At 44.1% G+C, this 21,386-nt stretch overlaps 1 protein-coding gene across 1 annotated transcript in view; it reads right to left on the bottom strand.

Moving 5' to 3' along the window:
* Positions 1–626, bottom strand: part of BACH1 (BTB domain and CNC homolog 1) — a 65,470-nt gene extending 64,844 nt beyond the window's left edge. The window contains 2 exon segments of the mRNA XM_030204290.1: positions 105–389; positions 604–626. Of these exon segments, the coding sequence (XP_030060150.1) occupies positions 105–344 (240 nt within the window). The 5' untranslated portion in view covers positions 345–389; positions 604–626.
* Between the last annotated feature and the right edge of the window lie 20,760 nt (positions 627–21,386).

Below are 21,386 nucleotides of genomic sequence, written 5' to 3'. Positions count from 1 at the left end.
CTAAATTCTTTATTATGTTTTCTGCTTACATACTATGCTGTGCATTGTCTTGCGTGCACCACATTCAATTAAATTAAACAAAACAGATTCTGGGGAAGACTCACCTCTTCAGGCAGTGTTATGACCAAGTCTGCAACATGCTGGTTCACAATTCGAGTAAGGAAGTAGTCGCTACAGGCTGCAAGTACACACCGATGTGCTCGAAATCTCTGATCTTCCACTTGGACTGTGACATCACACAAGAGGTCTTGCTTTCTCTGGTCATTAAGACTCAATAACACATTGATGCTGTGCACTGAAGACTCGTATGCAAAAACCACTTTATTCCGTTCACTTCCAGACATTTTGCACCAAAAATGCCATAAGTATGTCTCTAATTTTTATTACACCTTAAAAGAATAAGGTTAAAGTTAATTCTAAAATACAGCATTCAATGTAGCAATGAAGAAATCACAATACTAATTCAAAGCCAGAAATCTGAAAAAAGAGAAGGGCACAGAAATTAGCAGTTTGCCTATTGAAGTTTACAAAGAGCAGTGTTGGAAGAAGAATGCTAGTGAAGTAAGTAAACCTGTGAATAAAATTTGTTCTAAATGTTTTTACCCTTATCAAAAACACATCTCCGTAGTAGAAAAATCTAAACTGGAAAAACTTTCAAGTTTCCAAAACAAATCATTTTACTCCCCGATACCGCTGCACTGCTCCACTGAAGTTAGAGAAAGGATCATTTTTGTTCTCTCTCTCCTCTGAAGCTATAATTATTTTCAGCCTATGAATTAATACATATTTCTATTTTAACCGCATGACCTAGTTCCTTATTTATTATGGTAAAATGAAAATGTGAACAACAACTGCAAAATCCCACTTGCAAGCTCATTAAATGGAGAAGGAAAGGGGATAGGGTACAGACTGGAGCATGACACAGGGACGGGGGCCCGCAGTAACTACGAGGAATGGGACAGGGTGGGGGGAAAACTTTGTCCCCATGTAATTTTCTACTTTGAAGCCTGTTAATGAACTGGACTTTTATTTATGTTTGAGTGACGCCTACCATGATATTTTGAATTTTTGGAAAAACAAGCAAACATGCTGGCCACAACTAGCAAAATTTGCATGAGGGATCCTGTACATCCTGCTACCAGAACATCTTCTATTGCAGGAGGGACTGTGGAAGACAGGTGAGCTAGACTAAATCCAGAGATTGTTGATGATGACTTATTCATCCACAGATTAAAAAAACAGAGTGCTTCATAGGGCATATTTTTCCCCTCTAGGGCATACAGAACGGGTTGTATTTTATAACCCTGGACATTTTAAGTGTGAATTAGGATTGTTGGGGTTGGAAGGGTAGAGGGAAGGCAGTTGTTATTATTGTTTTCTATTTGTAATTTATACACAACAGATGCACAGCATAGTGTTCCTTTTTATTCTTTAATAAAAAGATTTAAATATATAAAATCATAAGTGTTTGAGGCTTCAGCAGATGAGGACAGTGCCCACGGGGACGGGGCAGGTTCAAGGACGGAGACAGGGCCTGTGGGGATGGGGTGGGGATAGAGACAGAACCCGTGGGGATGAGACAGGGACAAACTTTGTCCCCATGTCATTCTCAAGTACAGACAAGACCAGGATGTAGGAACAAATGCCAAGTTGAGGGGGAGCCAAGCAGTGGAGATGAAGACAGTGGTAAAGGGGAAAAAATACAGCACAGTCTAACATCTGAAAGGTCTGTAGGGCAATGTCAGCATATTCTCAAGCAATATTATTTTCAGAGTCAGGAGGAGTGGAGGCACCAGCAACTCTTGACAGTAAAAGCATGAACATTTCTTTCCATGTTTTCTAAGGAAATTCTTGAGGACTGGATGTGTATGGATTTTGCAGTGCCCAATATTAGCATATCACAATAATTTCATTAAATTTGGTTTGCAAGCAAAGAAAGAGAAAGAGTTGGGAACAAATCATCAGACGCTACAGCTACAAACTTAAGTTTTATATTTAACGGAACTTTTAAGTCAAAACAAAATTAACCAGTAGAAACTAACACATTCTAAAACGTCATTTCTCTCTGGTCTAAGTTCAATGTTTGTCTACTTTTCTTTAAAAAATTATGTACCTATGTTTAGGCATCAAATCTGGCAAATTCTGTCCTCCCCAATTGACACATAGCTTAAAATTGCTCCTATTCTTTTTTAATACTTGAATAGTGGGGTGGGAAGAATTTAAGGTTCATCTGTTTGAGCTCTAAACCTGGAGCTCATTTCTCAGTTCTTACACAGAACTGGGAAAGACAGTCTACAACCATAGGTTCTCAACACATGGTATGTGTACTCCAAGGGGTACATGAAGACATCAGAAGGGGGTACACAGCCAGGGCTGCTTTTACCCTCTCCCTCCCTGCAGTCCTCCAAACTTGCCTTTGACGGCTGGCAGTTATTAAAACAGGCTGCCTCTGAATGCCATGGGGTCTTCTTCCCTCCACTGTGCCCCATCTCCTCTCATGTAACTTCCTGTTTTCTACATGGATGCCCCATGGCTGGCCAGAGAAAGCCATTGTTGCTTGCCACTAAAAGCTAATTTAGAGAACCATGGGAGGTGGGAAGGTGGATAGGGAGAGATGCTGGACACATGGGGGGGGGGGGGGGGAGAAATACAAAAAGACAACTGGGGGAGGGGAAGAGAGTGGCGGGGCGGGAAGGAGGGAGATGCTGGTCTGTGAGTGGTGAGTGCGGGAGGAAGGGAATAGAGAGAAAGGCACAGTGAGACACATAGGGACAATGTAGGAACAGGGGGACGGACAGGGATATAAAGGGCAAATGCTGACCAACAGAAGGGGGAGAGCAGGGACACGGGGCAGATGCTAACCATAGGGGGTTGGATAGAGACACGAAGAACAGGTGCTCAACATGAAGGGAGGATAGGGCCACAGAGGAAAGATGGATGGTGGGCATGAAGAGCAAAGAAATATCAAATGGGCAGGAGATCCTGGAAAGATGGGGGTGGGGTGATAGAGAAAAGCAGAAGAGACACATTGGGCCAAAGTAAATGGAAAAATAAAATGCTCAAAAAGGTAGAAAAGTTATTGTTTTTTTTTAATTTTCAAATAACAATCCTTCAAATGAAACAGGAAATCAATTCCAGTACAGAAAATATCAAGAAAAGAAAACATATTTTCAAAGCACTTAGCCTTCCAAAGTTCCATAGAAACCTATGGAACTTTGAAAGCTAAGTGCTTTGAAAATATGCCTCTAAATGTTCTTAAAACTACTAAGCCCACATCATAGAAAAACGCAAGATTTCAAACAAAAACAAAGAAAATTTATTAACACTGCCAATCTCATTAATCATCAGATCATAATCATCACTCCAACTAATGCTCGACATGCCTCCCCTACATCCTCCCTTCAAATATTGAATCGAACAGTCCTCCATCTATTTTCTCTCTCATCCTCTGCTCTTTAAAACACTACATACACTCAAAGGACCAAATAATCTATGTATGTCTTTCTCAAAACTATATAAGTCAAACTGAAATGACACAATTGTAAAATGTGGGACATAAGCATTAATAATATTATTTCAATTTAAGCCCTTATACTAATATCCAACAATGACACCTAGCCTTTAACTGAATCTACTTCCTTCTCAATCAACAATCTAACTGAAAATGATCGTAAAACACAATCTGTTTGCAAAGAAACCACAACAACAAAAAAGCTCTCACAACAAGTGCCCTTGATTTCAAATGAAGAAATGATCTTCACCTCAATTGAAGTGTCTTGAAACATTATTTTATTTTGGTTGTATTAATTAGAATGTGTCAGCATTTGGAAAAGCACATTAAAGGAAAACAACCAGCACCCCAAACTACGCAAAAGCACGGCTAAATGCTCAAGCTGGTGATTAATTTCTTTCCGTTGTAAGGCTGCACAGCAGCAGTTTCTGTTTGAAAAATATGCTTATCTAGGGTTATCCTAGGACAACTGAAAATATGAAGAGCACTCTATGAGCACTTGCCATATTTTCGATTGTATTATATCACAAACTTGAAGTCCTGATGCAGGCAGTAGTGCCAAAACATGGTGTGTGTTTACAAGCCTGAGGGGGTCTTTTACTAAAGATTAGCTCAAGCTATCTGTAGCACGGCCCACAGGAATAAAATGAGACCTGCTGCAGATAACTCAAGCTAACCTTTAGTAAAACACCACCTGAATTTATTTGATTTATCTTAATAAAGGGCATATATATCAGGTTTCCTTTCCTCTTTGTTGCACATTTCCAAAACCTAATGAATACAGCGAGGCTGAACATCTCTAATATCTCACATTTCAGGCGTGGATGCTGTTTAAAAACACCATCCTGGAGGTTCAGGACAAATATATTCCACGTATTAGAAAAAAGGGAAAAAAGACTAAACGTCAGCCGGCGTGGCTAAACAGTAAGATAAAGGAAATCATTAGAGCCAAAAAACAATCCTTCAGAAAGTGGAGAAGAGAACCAACTGAAAGTAACAGGATAGATCATAAGGAATGCCAAGCCAAATGCAAAGCGGAGATAAGGAGGGCAAAAAAGGACTTTGAGAAGAAATTAGCGTTGGAAGCAAAAATACATAGTAAAAACTTTTTTAGATACATTAAAAGCAGGAAACCGGCCAAAGAGTCGGTTGGGCCGCTGGACGAAAATGGTGTTAAAGGGGCGATCAAGGAGGACAAAGCCGTAGCGGAGAAATTAAATGAATTCTTTGCTTCGGTCTTCACCGAGGAGGATTTGGGGGGGACACCGGTGCCGGAAAGAATATTTGAAGCGGGGGAGTCGGAGAAACTAAACAAATTCTCTGTAACCTTGGAGGATGTAATGGGTCAGTTCAGCAAGCTGAAGAGTAGTAAATCACCGGGACCTGATGGTATTCATCCCAGAGTATTAATAGAACTAAAAAATGAACTTGCGGAGCTACTGTTAGAAATATGCAATCTGTCCCTAAAATCGAGTGTAATACCGGAAGACTGGAGGGTAGCCAATGTTACTCCGATTTTTAAGAAAGGTTCCAGAGGAGATCCGGGAAATTATAGACCGGTGAGTCTGACGTCGGTGCCGGGCAAGATGGTGGAGGCTATTATTAAGAATAAAATTGCAGAGCATATACAAAAACATGGACTGATGAGACAAAGTCAGCACGGATTTAGTGAAGGGAAGTCTTGCCTCACCAATCTAATGCATTTTTTTGAGGGGGTAAGCAAACATGTGGACAATGGGGAGCCGGTTGATATTGTATATCTGGATTTTCAGAAGGCGTTTGACAAAGTGCCGCACGAAAGACTCCTGAAGAAATTGCAGAGTCATGGAATCGGAGGTAGGGTATTATTATGGATTAAGAACTGGTTGAAAGATAGGAAGCAGAGAGTAGGATTGCGTGGCCAGTATTCTCAGTGGAGGAGGGTAGTTAGTGGGGTCCCGCAGGGGTCTGTGCTGGGTCCGTTGCTTTTTAATGTATTTATAAATGACCTAGAGATGGGAATAACTAGTGAGGTAATTAAATTCGCCGATGACACAAAATTATTCAGGGTCGTCAAGTCGCAGGAGGAATGTGAACGATTACAGGAGGACCTTGCGAGACTGGGAGAATGGGCGTGCAAGTGGCAGATGAAGTTCAATGTTGACAAGTGCAAAGTGATGCATGTGGGTAAGAGGAACCCGAATTATAGCTACGTCTTGCAAGGTTCCGCGTTAGGAGTTACGGATCAAGAAAGGGATCTGGGTGTCGTCGTCGATGATACGCTGAAACCTTCTGCTCAGTGTGCTGCTGCGGCTAGGAAAGCGAATAGAATGTTGGGTGTTATTAGGAAGGGTATGGAGTCCAGGTGTGCGGATGTTATAATGCCGTTGTATCGCTCCATGGTGCGACCGCACCTGGAGTATTGTGTTCAGTACTGGTCTCCGTATCTCAAAAAAGATATAGTAGAATTGGAAAAGGTACAGCGAAGGGCGACGAAAATGATAGTGGGGATGGGACGACTTTCCTATGAAGAGAGGCTGAGAAGGCTAGGGCTTTTCAGCTTGGAGAAGAGACGGCTGAGGGGAGATATGATAGAAGTGTATAAAATAATGAGTGGAATGGATCGGGTGGATGTGAAGCGACTGTTCACGCTATCCAAAAATACTAGGACTAGAGGGCATGAGTTGAAGCTACAGTGTGGTAAATTTAAAACGAATCGGAGAAAATTTTTCTTCACCCAACGTGTAATTAGACTCTGGAATTCATTGCCGGAGAACGTGGTACGGGCGGTTAGCTTGACGGAGTTTAAAAAGGGGTTAGATAGATTCCTAAAGGACAAGTCCATAGACCGCTATTAAATGGACTGGAAAAATTCCTCATTTTTAGGTATAACTTGTCTGGAATGTTTTTACGTTTGGGGAGCGTGCCAGGTGCCCTTGACCTGGATTGGCCACTGTCGGTGACAGGATGCTGGGCTAGATGGACCTTTGGTCTTTCCCAGTATGGCACTACTTATGTACTTATGTACTTATTTCTCTAGTATTGCTGTATATGCAGAGTCTGACTTCTTGATGTTTCCACTTCAGTGTTTTTTTTTTTTGCCTTAATATCTCTGATCTTTTGGTGTCCCACCTGTGGTCCCTTGTTTCATATTTGTTGAAAGGTTCACTTGTGTTTTGAACATGTAACTATTCTGCTAGCATGTAGCTTTGGTGTAGAGATCTTGTAGCAGTCCTGTTTATTCTTTTTGTCTCACAATGGCAAATTGATGCTTTAGGCCCAATGTAATGTTTACAATGCTGTCTCTTCACAGATTGTTGCTTGAGAAATCATTGGCTTTTCAAGCAGCAAGGCTTTGGGGGGATTTTGGTAAATTTTATGCATTCCCTCAACAGTATCTTACGTTTAGAAGGGAGATTAAAACACGTTTAAGAAATATATTTTACGGGAAATTTAGTTATTAGGTTTGGGGTATTTTATGTTGGGTTTACCTAATTCCCAGGGACTGTCCTGGCCTCTTGACTTTTGTACCCCACTTAGAACTGTAAGTTGTCAGCGGGATAAAAATCTGAAATGTAACATAATGTAATGTAAATGTTCTTTAGAGTCCTGGGAGTTAGTGTTGTAATGGTATGGTAGGGTGTATTTTTGCACAAGTCTAAGCATAGTGTTTTATAATGGAGGGAGCGTATATTGCTTAGCTAACTGTTTAATACAAAATCTATTTCAAAATCTCTGCAGACTGGAGCTTGAGGTTACTCAGTAGAAACTTGTTCAACTTAGGAGGTACTTGGCTTGAAGTTGTATAAGAAGGTGGACCAGTGTTTTTTCATGACCAGATTTCTCAGTATTTACAGACCCTAGCATCATATTTAATGAAGCTAAATTAATATCCTCCGTTTAATCCTGTCAATAGCCACCTACTTTAATTCTTATGCACAACCTTGTTGGCTGTTTTGGCATAAGGGGCTCTTATTTGTTTTGTTGTGTGGCTTATGTCATGTCTAGATTATAAACTGTAAGGAGCAGAAACTATTCATTATGCATCTCTGCACAACATTACAACAACCTGAGGGCAGTGGTATCAACAAAAATAAAAATTAAGAACTTTAAGTTCTTTGTGTTAAATTGATGGTGAAGTGTTTTGATTTATTCTCTGTGAATAGTAAAGTGACAAAAGGTAGTGAACCTTACTACTTCTGTGCAACACTACATAATAGTTATATGTACTGCCAAATAATTCCTCACTAGGTACTTACAAACCTTGGAAATCACAAAAATCACATTTATTTAAAAAAAACTAAAACAAAAAAACCTTACAAACCACATTCCAAAACTTCAAAAGCTCTGCCCAAAAGCAGCGAACAATCTTCTAATATATTAACATACAAAGACAGCACCAGGACAAAACAAGTTTTATAACACGTCAAAGCAAATGCTGCCACCTTGCTCCACCCATCACCATCAGTAGCTCAGCACACATCAACCAATCATTAAACACCGTATAATTATAATAGTTAAATACACTTTCCCTTTCCTTCTCTATATACAATAATTCTGTTTAAGCATGATCTCTACCAAAAAATTATTCCACATAGTAGCAACAACCAAACGCAACCTGGCCCACAACCCTGCAAGACCTACCTTCTTCACTGTCAGAATGCATTGCACAGCAATGCTCCCTGAGCATATTTAAGAACACATCATGAAGTGCAACAGCTCAACCTAACCACCACATATTTCAAACCAGGATCTCTCTGCCCCTGAAAAGTTAAATGTCAGAAATATAAATTTAGCATTGGACTTGAATAACTAGATGAGTACAAACCCGCAGTCCCGTCATCTTACTCTGTCTTCCACTGTCCTCGGTCCAGCATGTTTCCCTCACTCCTCCCCGTTCGCAATCCAGCACAGTCCCCTCCAACCTCAAACTCCTTCCCCCATCCTACCTTCAAACTCATGCCAATCTCAGATGATCGAGTCGCCTACCACCGGACCCGTCCATTTCCTTCTCAGGCGCCCCGCCCCCTCTGACGCAACTTCTGTCCCTTACCAGTGTTCCCGCCCCAAGCCGCCCTTCCGAAACAGGAAATTGCGTTGGGTTGGGGGTGTTGGGACGGGTGGCTGCTGAAAGAAAATTGCACGGGCGAAGTTGGGGAACGCAGTCAAGTTAATGGGATGTGGGGGTGGGGAGTTTGAGAATGAAAGACATATGCTGGATTGGGATTTGAGAGAAAGAGAGAGAGCACGGCACCAAATGGGGACGAAGGGGAGGGGCGCGTGTGATTTATTGAGTGGAATGGGGTTGGAAAAGAACAGGAGGAGACGGCGTGAGCCTAATGGGCTGAAGCCAGTAGGCGGAGCTTGCCGCCACATTCAGTCACTAATAGCAAATGCTATTGAAAACTACTACTAGTAATCATTTTTATAGCGCCACAAGGCGTACGCGAAAACAATAGAAAATACTTTTTAGAATTAACGGACTCTCAATGCGTGGTCTATCTGTAAAAAGTCTAAAGCTGTTCCAGTTGGATAGGTAGGCAGTATCTTAAAAGATAGAGGATAATGATTTTTTTTTTAAAGCTTGCCTCACCTATGTAAAGGCGGTAGTATGTCAAGTAAAGAAATAAACATAAACATATGTAGATATATATCATTAAATAATATTGAAAATCACTAAAACAGCATTAAAATTATTGTAGCTGGTAGAAATAGCCGTAATAAACTCTTTTGTGCTCATTTTTCTACACTGTTCTATACAATACAGTAGTACATAGCCAAATGGCAGTGAGGATGTCTTGTTTCCTGATGGGTTCATCTTACAATCTGTCTTGGGAAGCCTGGTGTTATAAAGATGGCATTCTAATTAAATGGGAATAAATTTAAACTCCGTTGGCTTTGAGGCTTCTAAGTCTTAAGTTGTGTTCTCTTCCCTTTAAAGGTTCCATGCTTTTTGGGTAAGAGTTGGATAAGTTGGTGCGAGATCTTGGAGAAGCCAAGGTTCTGCGATTGCCAGAAGTTCGGTCCAAATCGCGTGGTCATGGTGGCTTGGTGCGTGGCCAGTTTTGAGAGACTAGGCGTTATCAACTGGGTAGGTCTTGGGGAGCTCCCAGAGGTCATTTTGTTTCAGCAGACGCAGTTCTTTCGGGGGGTGGCACGTCATGGAGGTCACAACTTGGCTTCAGGGACTTTCGGTCCAGTGTGCAGTTCTCAATGAAGGTGCGGGGGTCTAGCCCCTGGTGCAAGCGGGACTCAGTTACAGCAGTTTTACCAGAGGTGGACCCAGATTACATCTGACGAGTGGGTCCTAGAGGGGATTTGCAACAAGTATGTGCGGGAATTCGAACATCCGCTTCCAGATTTGTTTCTTGAATCACCATGCTATTCTCGTCACAATGCAGGAGCGGTTAGGGACACATTGCTTCAGCTGGTTTGTGAGGGGGTGGTAGTGCCCATGCCTCAGGGAGAACGGAGGGCGGGTTGCTATTCCATTTATTTTGTGGTTCCCAAAAAGGAGGTTCCTTACCGTCCCATTTTGGATCTGAAGCGAGTCAACGGGGTTCTCAAGGTTCCATCTTTTCGCATGGAGATGTTACCCTTGGTGATTGTCGCGGTGCGCCGTCGAGAGTACCTCACTTCCCTGGATTTGACAGATGATTATCTACACATTCCTATTTGCGAGGCGCATCAGCGGTTTCTTTGGTTTACTGACTTAGGGAGACATTTTCAGTTTTGTGCACTGTCATTCGGTCTTGCAACAGCTCCTCAGATGTTTTCCAAAGTGATGGTGTTTGTCACAGCAGGCCTTCGGAAGCAGGGCATTCTGGTCCATCCATACCTGAACAACTGGTTGATTCCAGCGAAGTCTCATATGGAGAGCGAGAGGTCCACTGAGCAAGTGGTGCGCTTTCTGGTGTCTCTAGGCTGGGTGGTGAACTCAACCAAGAGTCATTTGCAACCATCTTAGTCCCTCGAATATTTGGGTGTCCAGTTTGGCACCCTAGTGATATGTATGTTTTTGCCTCCTGCTCGACTCAGCAGATTGCAGGGACAGATTCGGCAGCGCCTGTCGGAGGCCAAGCCTGCGGCCTGCTCCTACCTGAAGGTTCTGGGGTTGATGGCAGCTGCATTGAAGGTGGTCCCATGGGCCAGGGCTCACATGAGACTGCTGCAATGAGCTCTTCTTTCCTGCTGGTCCCCACAGAAACAGGATTTGGAGTTGCAGCTTCCTCTTGTGGGTGCTCCCTGGATCAGTCTCCAGTGGTGGCTTTGCACGGCCCATCTTGAAAAGGGCATGCCTCTGGAGACGCCAGAGTGGATAGTAGTCACCTCAGATGTCAGTCTGGGGGGAGCTGGAGGGCTCTTTGTCTCAGACAGGTGGCTCAGAGTTGCTGGGGTGTCACCATGGAGGAGGGACAGAATAAAATGGGGACTTCTTAATAAGGAGATTAGGAGCAGTAGCAGAAGGGGCCCCATACATTGTTAAATAGGAGATTCTCCAGCAGCCCCTTTAGTAGGGTAGAATCAGTTTATAAATTCCAGACATAAGGGTTTGGGGGATTTGTGTGTGTGTGGAGGGGGAGGAGGAGCAGAGGAGGGATTGAGAGTCTTATTCTTTGGTGGAGGAGAGATTCAGATCAGGCGACCCTCAGGGGGAGGAATGCTGGCTTCGGCCTAATCCCTGGTAAGCCTTTCCTCAGCTGAGAGGTGCCCAGCTCTACCACCGGCTGCCTTTCAGGTGCTGTGGAGGACTTGCAGCTCATCTGCATATCCTTACAGCCTTCTCCGGGGTGACACCCAGGTCCACTCCGATCCACTCAGGGCCTCCGCTCTAGGTGCCGCGCGCCGGGCATTTTTCTCTTTACATCTAATCTTCTTCCCAGTTGCTATTCTTCCCAGTTGCTAAAGTACCTCAGCTGTTTATGGCCCCTATTCACATTCTCTTCCTAGCCCTGTCCCTTCCTAATCTTTTCCCTCACCCCCTACCTCTCTCCTCTACAGGAACTCACTGCCCATCCATCGATTTCATCACCTCACCTTCTCTCCTACCCTCTTCCTCCCTCTTGGCTTTTAATCTCCGTCTCTTTCTTCCCTCCATTTTACCTTCCCCATTCCACCTAAATACCTCTCGCCTTCGAAGCCTTCGTGGTCACACCTCTCCTACTCTCCTCTGCTCTCTTTTACTCCTTCTCTTACTCTCAGCCGGTGACATCAATCCCAATCCTGGCCCTCCTCACCAACTATTATCCCAACTCTACAGATCTCACTGCGACCTCTCTAACCTCATCTCTATTCCTCTACTCCCCTCCTCTTCTCTGCCCTTCTCTTGCGCCCTATGGAATGCCCGCTCTATCTGTAACAAGCTCCCCTATATCCATGACCTCTTTATCTCGCGTCACCTCCATCTGCTCGCCATAACAGAAACCTGGCTCTGCCCTGATGACTCTGCTTCAGTCGCAGCCCTCTGCCATAGCGGTTATCTTTTTTCACATACTCCTCGCCCTGCTGGTCGCGGGGGCGGTGTTGGACTACTTCTCTCTCCCTCCTCCAGACTTCAACCCCTTCTTCCACCTCAATCTCACTGTTTTTCCTCCTTTGAAGCCAACTCCATCCGCGTTTTCTCTCCTCTGCCTCTTCGAATAGCGGTCATTTATCGTCCCCCTGATAAGTCCCTTTCATCCTTTCTCAGTGACTTTGATGCCTGGCTTGGTTTCTTCCATGATCCTTCCTCCCCCTCTCTCATCCTTGGTGACTTTAATATTCCTGCTAATGATCCTTCCAACTCTTATATTTCCAAGTTACTTGCTTTAACGTCCTCCTTTAATCTCCAGCTATGCTCCACCTCCCCCACTCATCAAAATGGTCACTGCCTTGATCTCATCTTCTCCTCCAACTGTTCACCCTCTAGTTTCCTTGCCTCTGATCTTCCCCGCTCTGATCACCATCTTATAACTTTCACACTTAAATCTCCTCCCTCCCAGTCCCGTCCTATCTTATCTAATTTATCTAGGAATCGTCACGATATTGACCCTTCATCTCTATCCTCCCATGTTTCTAACCTCTCTACTGTGGCACCATCCACGTCTGTCAACGAGGCTGTTTCTTCTTACAACAATACTCTATCCTCTGCCTTAGACACTCTTGCACCTTTGATGACCCGCCCTATAAGGCGTACAAAACCCCAACCTTGGCTGACTTCTAATATCCGCTACCTACGTTCTTGTACCCACTCTGCCGAACGCCTCTGGCGGAAATCTCGTACCTTTGCTGATTTCTTACACTTTAAGTTCATGCTGACCTCCTTCCAATCTGCTCTTTTACGCGCCAAACAGGATTATTATATCCAACTGACCAACTCTCTTGGCTCTAACCCTCGACTTCTCTTCACCACATTGAGCTCTCTCCTGAAGGTGCCCCCTCCCCCAACTCCCCCTTCATTATCTCCTCAGACCCTTGCTGAATTCTTTCACGACAAGGTTCAAAAGATAAACCTTGAATTCTCTACCTCGCCACCTCTCCCTCCAGTAGTCCGTTCTCCTCTCTCTCCTTCCCTCATTCCTTTTCCTCCTTTCCTGAAGTTACTATAAAGGAAACTACACTTCTCCTTTCTTCCTCAAAATGTACCACCTGTTCCTCTGATCCCATTCCCACCCACCTTCTTAATGCCTTCTCACCTGCTCTTATTCCTTTTATCTGTCACATTCTCAACCTCTCACTTTCCACTGCAACTGTCCCTACTGCCTTTAAACATGCTGTGGTCACACCTCTCCTTAAGAAGCCTTCACTCGACCCTACTTGTCCCTCTAATTACCGACCCATCTCCCTCCTTCCTTTTCTCTCCAAATTACTTGAGCATGCTGTTCACCACCGCTGTCTTCATTTTCTCTCCTCACATTCTATTCTTAACCCACTACAATCTGGTTTTCGCCCTCTCCACTCAACCGAAACTGCGCTTACTAAAGTCTCCAATGACCTATTACTGGCTAAATCCAGAGGTCTCTATTCCATCCTCATTCTTCTTGATCTTTCTGCTGCTTTTGACACTGTCGATCACAGCATACTGCTCGATACCCTGTCCTCACTTGGATTCCAGGGCTCTGTCCTTTCCTGGTTCTCTTCCTACCTCTCCTTCCGCACCTTCAGTGTTCACTCTGGTGGATCCTCTTCTACTTCTATCCCTCTGCCTGTCGGCGTACCTCAGGGTTCTGTTCTTGGTCCCCTCCTCTTTTCTATCTACACTTCTTCACTTGGTTCATTAATCTCATCCCATGGCTTTTCCTACCATCTCTATGCTGATGACTCCCAAATCTACCTTTCTACCCCTGATATCTCACCTTGCATCCAAACCAAAGTTTCAGCATGCTTGTCTGACATTGCTGTCTGGATGTCTCAACGCCACCTGAAATTAAACATGACCAAAACCGAGCTTCTCATTTTTCCCCCCAAACCCACCTCCCCACTCCCCCCGTTTTCTATTTCTGTTGATGGCTCTCTCATTCTCCCTGTCTCCTCAGCTCGAAACCTTGGGGTTATCTTTGACTCTTCTCTCTCCTTCTCTGCTCATATCCAGCAGACCGCCAAGACCTGTCGTTTCTTTCTTTACAACATCCGTAAAATCCGCCCCTTTCTTTCTGAGCACTCTACCAAAACCCTCATCCACACCCTTGTCACCTCTCGTTTAGACTACTGCAATCTGCTTCTTGCTGGCCTCCCACTTAGTCACCTCTCTCCTCTCCAATCGGTTCAAAACTCTGCTGCCCGTCTCGTCTTCTGCCAGGGTCGCTTTACTCATACTACCCCTCTCCTCAAGTCACTTCACTGGCTCCCTATCCATTTTCGCATCCTGTTCAAACTTCTTCTACTAACCTATAAATGTACTCACTCTGCTGCTCCCCAGTATCTCTCCGCACTCGTCCTTCCCTACACCCCTTCCCGTGCACTCCGCTCCATGGATAAATCCTTCTTATCTGTTCCCTTCTCCACTACTGCCAACTCCAGACTTCGCGCCTTCTGTCTCGCTGCACCCTACACTTGGAATAAACTTCCTGAGCCCCTACGTCTTGCCCCATCCTTGGCCACCTTTAAATCTAGACTGAAAGCCCACCTATTTAACATTGCTTTTGACTCGTAACCACTTGTAACCACTCGCCTCCACCTACCCTCCTCTCCTCCTTCCTGTACACATTAATTGATTTGATTTGCTTTTTTTTTTTTTGTCTATTAGATTGTAAGCTCTTTGAGCAGGGACTGTCTTTCTTCTATGTTTGTGCAGTGCTGCGTACGCCTTGCAGCGCTATAGAAATGCTAAATAGTAGTAGTAGTAGTAGGTTGCTGCTGTAGGGGTGGACGGATTATAAAGAGAGACTTTAGGTTGTGGCTGCTGGGAGTGAGTAGGTAAGCAATGGGGAGGACTAAAACTGCAGCTTCTGAGGGTGGGTCGATAATGAACAGAAGCTGAATCTGCAGCTTCTAAGAATGGGTCAGTGCAGTCCCATTCACCTCCAGTGGCTGTAGCTGTAGCCTCTCCACCCATTGCTCCAGCAACCACAGTCTAAAGCCTTGCTCTACTGCCAGGTGAGGCTATTGAGGACAGATGGTTGGGCAATAGGAAGTGGCTGAGGCTGTGGTTTCTGGGGCTAGGTGGGGAGTGCAGCCTCATCTGTCCATTGACAGCAGCAACAGAATTAGCCTCTATTCATTGTCCTCACACCACAGCAACTGCAATTTAAAGCATCTCCATCATCAGAGAGGATGTGGCAGCTGGGAGTCCTTCCTTTCTGATCACATCGCCAAAATCTTTATCTCTCCTTATTCCATTTATATTACTGTAGTCTGCTCCATATAGTCTGCCCCATCAACTGCCACTATTCACCAAAGTTTATTCAAAATGTAGGTTTTAACTGCTCCTGTAATGAGTAGCTTGCTGTACCACATTTTGAGCACATCAGGACTGGTTGATTGATAAATGGTCATAAATTAAAAACAAAATTGTTAATTGTTCCAAATCTGACTCCTAGATTCTAAGAATATTTGACAAGGCCTGGCCTAGAGACCCATGCCATCCACTTGGCTCTCAGGTTTTTCTTCCCAAGCCTGGCAGGGAAGGCTGGGTGACAGACAATGCCATCATGGTGGTGTATATCAACAAGCAGGGAGAGGCCAGGAGTGCAATGGTAGATCTGTAGGGTGTGTTGTTAGCCCTCTCAGCAGCTCACATGTCTCAGAGAACATGCAGATAGGATTCAGGGGAGTGGAAGCTGGGTCTGGAAGGGTTTGATCTCATTATGAATTGCTGGGGGGTTCCCTTGTTGCAGTCTGATGGCCATGAGGTGGAATGCAAAATGTGAGCTGATGAATGCAGCACCTTTCCACTAGAAAAGCTTAATACAATTAGGACTACCTTTCCAGGGCTTCACTGTTCTCCTGTGGAATACAGGAAATCTAGTCCATGAAAAGTCAAAATTTGCAGCCTGGCAGAGGAGGTAGCTTCTTCGATTATACTTAAAAGAGTGTGGGAAAGTGTTTCAGAGTGCCTGAGAATCCCCCAGTAAGCATAATCTCAGGCAGCTGTCCCCAGAGCCCTCCCAGAACCTGCTGCAAAGGCTCGGAGCCCAGGAATCCTGTGCAGAGCCTGGATCCATCCATCATAAGAATAGCCATACTGGGGCAGGCTGATGGTCCATCTAGCCCAGTATCCTGCTTCCAGAATCCCAGGTAGTAGCAAGATACCATGCTACCAATCTTAGGGACAGCAGTGGCTTCCTCCAGGTCTATCTCAATAGCAGAGAGAGCCGAGCAGAATGGTGGGGGGAGGGACAAAAGAGAAGGAGAAAAGGTGACCTGATATATCATGTGTGATAGCCTCAAAGGGCAGAGAAAAGAAAGTATATAGACAAAGAAATCTCCTCCCAAAACAGATTAAAAAAAAAAAAGCATTCACTATAAACCTAAATTAAACCAAAAGTCAAATTTACAATAGCAATCTTCAGTTAAGAAACATCACATATAAAAACACCATCACCACACTCTATAAACTTTCAGTACCTCCTAGTCCATACATTAGCACATATATTTAAAAAATTGTATTATGAATAGGACTCAGGGTTGTGGATGGGTATAAGAAACAGAGTGAAGGAAGCCAGGGAGATAGATGTTGGGGGGGGGGGGGGGGGGCAAATTGTGGTTTGTTGTAGCAAGAGAGGCAAGAATGGAAAAGGAGGCATGATATGGATGAAGATCTGAAAATGGAGGACTTGGAGAAAGAAGTAAAGATAGGAGACAAAATGAATGATGGAGGGAAAGAAGGAGAAGGGTACAACTTTTGTCCTGGTAGTAGGCTGGAGGCAGCAATAAATAGTGGGGCTACAGTAGAAACAGCTCATGGGAGACATTCCTCTCTCCCATTTCTCTCTTGTAGAAATTATGTGCCCAATGGTATGGCATATTAGCACATGCTTTGCAAAATAATAGGAGGAGCACTAACCTGGAAGTATTCCAGCACCAGTATGAGCAACACCTATTACACATATGAAGAAATGCAGAGCATGTTTGGATTGTGCCTTATGAGCAGAACTCAAGGGGATCCTAGAAAATATATTTTTTTCTATTCCTTGAGATTCACTTTTGTGCCTGTTTGTTGTATAGTTAAATAGAAACACACAAAATGAGGCTAGATAAGGATTTCAAGGCACCTCTTGTCTGTCAATTCCTGATATAGTATTTCAGAGTCTGCCAGATCTAGATTTCAAGGTCTGCTCTGCAGCCTGGCTTCCAAAGATCCTCTGTACTTATCTTGAATATGCAGTTCTGTTAAGCTTGTAAATAATAGTGGTGAAAGAAACACTAGATTGCTGAATCATGCTGGTTTGCTGACAAGGGATGAGCAAGCATTTTGTTAGCTCTTCAAATTCATCTTTCTTCCAGATCATAAAAAAATTATCTGTTATTTCTAAGGAATACATGCTTAAAAGAACAAAGTAAAAGGCCAATTTACTCAAAAATATTTTAATCCATCTGGTTCACAAATCTTACTTTCAGCAGATTTATTCAACTTTGTTCTAGTTTGCTGTAGCAGAACTGTTTTTTGTTGCATTTTTTTTATCCAGCAGTTTCTCATTCTTTTTGTTTTTAACATTTTTTATTGTATTATATCAGTTTCTCATTCTTTATACTGACTCTCTACCAAAGCTCTGCGTTATACAACATGATAATATTGGGAACTAACTTCCAGCTCAATCGGAACCCACCTCTGTCAAACAATAATGCCATAAGACTTCATCTGCAACAACCTGAGTATGCCCCCCACTGTTATACCCTCCTCTAGCTGTCAGCTTGCCATTCTCTAAGTGGGCTTTTTACAAAGGTGTGCTAGCGTTTTTAGCACACGCCAAAAATAAGTGTGCGCTAAATGCTAGAGACGCCCATAGGAATATATGGACTTCTCTATTGTTTAGCGTGTGCTAAAAATGTTACCGCGCTTTAGAAAATACCCCCTAACTTCTTTCAGTGCTTATAGCAAAGCCTAAACCCTGGGCAGCTGTGCTGAAACAGATGTGGCAAAGAGTGTCCTCAGGCAAGCTAGCTGCAGGGTATATGGAGTAGAAAGTAATCAGAAATTGGTAACAGAACTCAGATACACAGACGCCCAGATCTGGCACTTGCAAGTAGCTGAAGCAGAAACTGGAATCAGAGTTTGCACTCACATAGAGAGAGGCCCAGATCTAGAGCGAAAATTGGAGTTAAAGCTGGCAGGGAAACAGGTACCATGGCTACAGCAGGAAATTGCAGTGAATAAGGGCTGGAACAGGAATCAGTAGACAGGTCACAAGTGGCTTGAAGTGCACAAACCACAGGCCTGGCATTGGAGTCAGTAAGCAGGTAAAAGGTGGATTTGGAGCAGAGACAACAGTGAAGAAGAGTACACATGCAGGAGACTGGGTAACCCCCCAAAAATACATTTATCCTAGTGAGCTCTATCCTCCACAAAAATATATTTTTTTTAATGTTAAGAGGTCTCTCATATAGTTAGCACACCAGCCATCAATGCAGCCCTTGATTTCTTAGCTATTAGATAAGCTCTTATAAAATATAATCATTGAAAACTTTTTTTTATCACGTCTTGTGCCACAACATCTTAATTGGCGAAAATCAGTGAAAATATGTACTCAGTCCATAGAAATAAACCAATAAAGTCTCATATATTTTGTCAAGTAACCCGTTCTTAAAATTAGACCATTTATTTGGAATAGCCATGCTGTCAAAGTCCTTCAACCAGCAGGTCCAACTCAAACTGCAGCCCCCGAAACCTGACGCTGCACTGAGTTTCATTTCACACTGCTTCAGTGATTGGAGAATCTTCCAGTAAAGTCCATGCTGCTGACATTAAATATTTCACCTCTTGAAACCTGTCTCGATGCAGCAGCAGACTGGTTGAGAAACCATAGATTGAAGCTCAATGTAGGTAAAAATGAAGCCATCTGGTTTAGTAGACTCCCTTCAACTCATTCTTTGTGCCTCTACATCTAAGGAGCCCTCCTTGACTTGTGGACCTTGATCGACCTTTTAAGTTTCTTGTTGGATAACTTTATCTCGAAAGCCTCAGGTAGCAGCAGTTGTTAGGTCATCTTTTGCTGGTCTTTGCAGAATTAATTAACTGAAATGCTGGCTGAATATACAAATTCTTAAATCTGTCCTACACTGGTCATTTTCAGTTTTAACTACTCTAATGGCCTCCCTCTTGTAACTTAGACATGTTTGCAGCTCACTCAGAGTACATCTACTACTACTACTACTACTTAACAATTCTAAAGCGCTACTAGGGTTAAGCAGCGCTGTACAGTTTAACATGGAAGGACAATCCCTGCTCAAGGAGCTTACAATCTAAAGACAAGTGTACAATCTAAAAGACAAGTGTACAATCTAGAGACAAGTGCACAATCTAAAAGACAAGTGTAGAGTCAATCTGATAGGGCATACTATATTTCTCGAAAGGTTAGGTGCTGAAGGCAGCATTGAAGAGGTGAGTTTTAAGCAGAGATTTGAAGATGGGTAGGGAGGGGGCTTGGCGTAGGGGTTGAGGAAAATTGTTCCAGGCATAGGGTGAGGCAAGGCAGAATGAGCGGAGCCTGGAGTTGGCAGTGGTGGAGAAGGGTACTGAAAGGAGGGATTTGTCCTGTGAGCAGAGGTTATGGGCGGGAACATAGGGGGAGATGAGGGTAGAGAGGTAGTGAGGAGCTGCAGACCGGGTGCATTTGTAGGTAAGGAGTAGAAGCTTGAATTGTATGCGGTATCTGATCGGAAGCCAGTGAAGTGACTTGAGGAGAGGGGTGATATGAGTATATCGATTCTGGCGGAATATAAGACGTGCGGCAGCGTTCTGAACAGATTGAAGGGGGGATAGATGGCTAAGTGGGAGGCCGGTGAGGAGTAAGTTGCAGTAGTCAAGGCGAGAGGTAATGAGAGCGTGGACGAGAGTTTGTGTGGTGTGCTCAGAGAGGAAAGGGCGAATTTTGCTGATGTTGAAGAGGAAGAAGCGACAGGTCTTGGCGGTCTGTTGGATATGTGCAGAGAAGGAGAGGGAGAAGTCGAAGATGACTCCGAGGTTGCGGGCAGATGGGAGGGGGAGGATGAGGGTGTTATCAACTGAGATAGAGAGTGGAGGAAGAGGAGAAGTGGGTTTAGGTGGAAAGACGAGGAGCTCGGTTTTGGACATGTTCATCTTCAGGTGGCGGTTGGACATCCAGGCAGCAATGTCGGATAAGCAGGCCGATACCTTGGCCTGGGTCTCCGCGGTGATGTCTGGTGTGGAGAGATATAGCTGGGTGTCATCAGCATAAAGATGATACTGAAAACCATGAGATGAGATCAGTGAGCCTAGGGAAGAGGTGTAGATTGAGAAGAGAAAGGGTCCAAGGACAGATCCATGGGGAACTCCAACAGATAGTGGGATGGGAGTGGAGGAAGATCCATGAGAGTGTACCTTGAAGGTGCGGTGGGAGAGATAGAAGGAGAACCAGGAGAGGACAGAGCCTTGGAACCCAAAAGAGGACAGTGTGGCAAGAAGTAAATCATGATTGACAGTGTCAAACGCAGCGGATAGATCGAGGAGGATGAGGATGGAATAGTGGCCTCTGGATTTGGCGAGGAGCAGGTCATTGCAGACTTTAGAGAGTGCTGTTTCTGTCGAGTGAAGAGGGCAAAAACCGGATTGAAGTGGATCGAGGATGGCATGAGAGGAGAGAAAATCAAGGCAGCGACTGTGAACGGCGCGCTCAAGTATTTTGGAGAGGAAGGGTAGGAGAGAGATGGGACGGTAGTTGGAGGGGCAGGTAGGGCCAAGTGATGGTTTTTTAGGAGAGGTGTGACTACGGCGTGCTTGAAGGTGTCAGGGACAGTTGCAGTGGAGAGAGAAAGGTTAAGGATGCGACAGATGGAGGGGGTGACAGTATGGGAGATGGTGTTGAGTAGGTTGGTGGGGATGGGATCGGAGGAACAGGTGGTGCATTCCAAGGACAAGCAAGCCTTCTAATTCTCATATCTGGGTGATGTCATGTGACAGAGCCCAGTGTGGACAATGATTAGCAAATGAAGTAGAAAGTTCCCACCATTCATGCACTGGTGCCTTCCCGCCCAATGCACGAGCCTGGGTTCTCCAGTCTTCTTTTTTCTGCGGAGCTGAGAGGACATGTTCACGTGTGCTCTCCTTATGCTGTGCTTTACAATTTTTCTAAATGCCTTCCTGTGTATTTTTCTTATATTTTTTCTCAGTTTTTCATTTTTCCTCATCCCCTCTCTTTTTTTTTTTATAGATTTTTCAGCTCTTTTTAAAGTTTTCTTTATTTTCGGGTGTGGCTGCCTGGATTAGGCCGCAGCCCTGACCTCAATTTGAACACTGTCC

Source organism: Microcaecilia unicolor, chromosome 5 (assembly GCF_901765095.1).
Source record: "Microcaecilia unicolor chromosome 5, aMicUni1.1, whole genome shotgun sequence".
Classification (NCBI taxonomy): Eukaryota; Metazoa; Chordata; class Amphibia; order Gymnophiona; family Siphonopidae; genus Microcaecilia; species Microcaecilia unicolor.
Note: the sequence above shows the minus strand (reverse complement) of the source record. Positions and strands in the feature narration are given on the sequence as shown.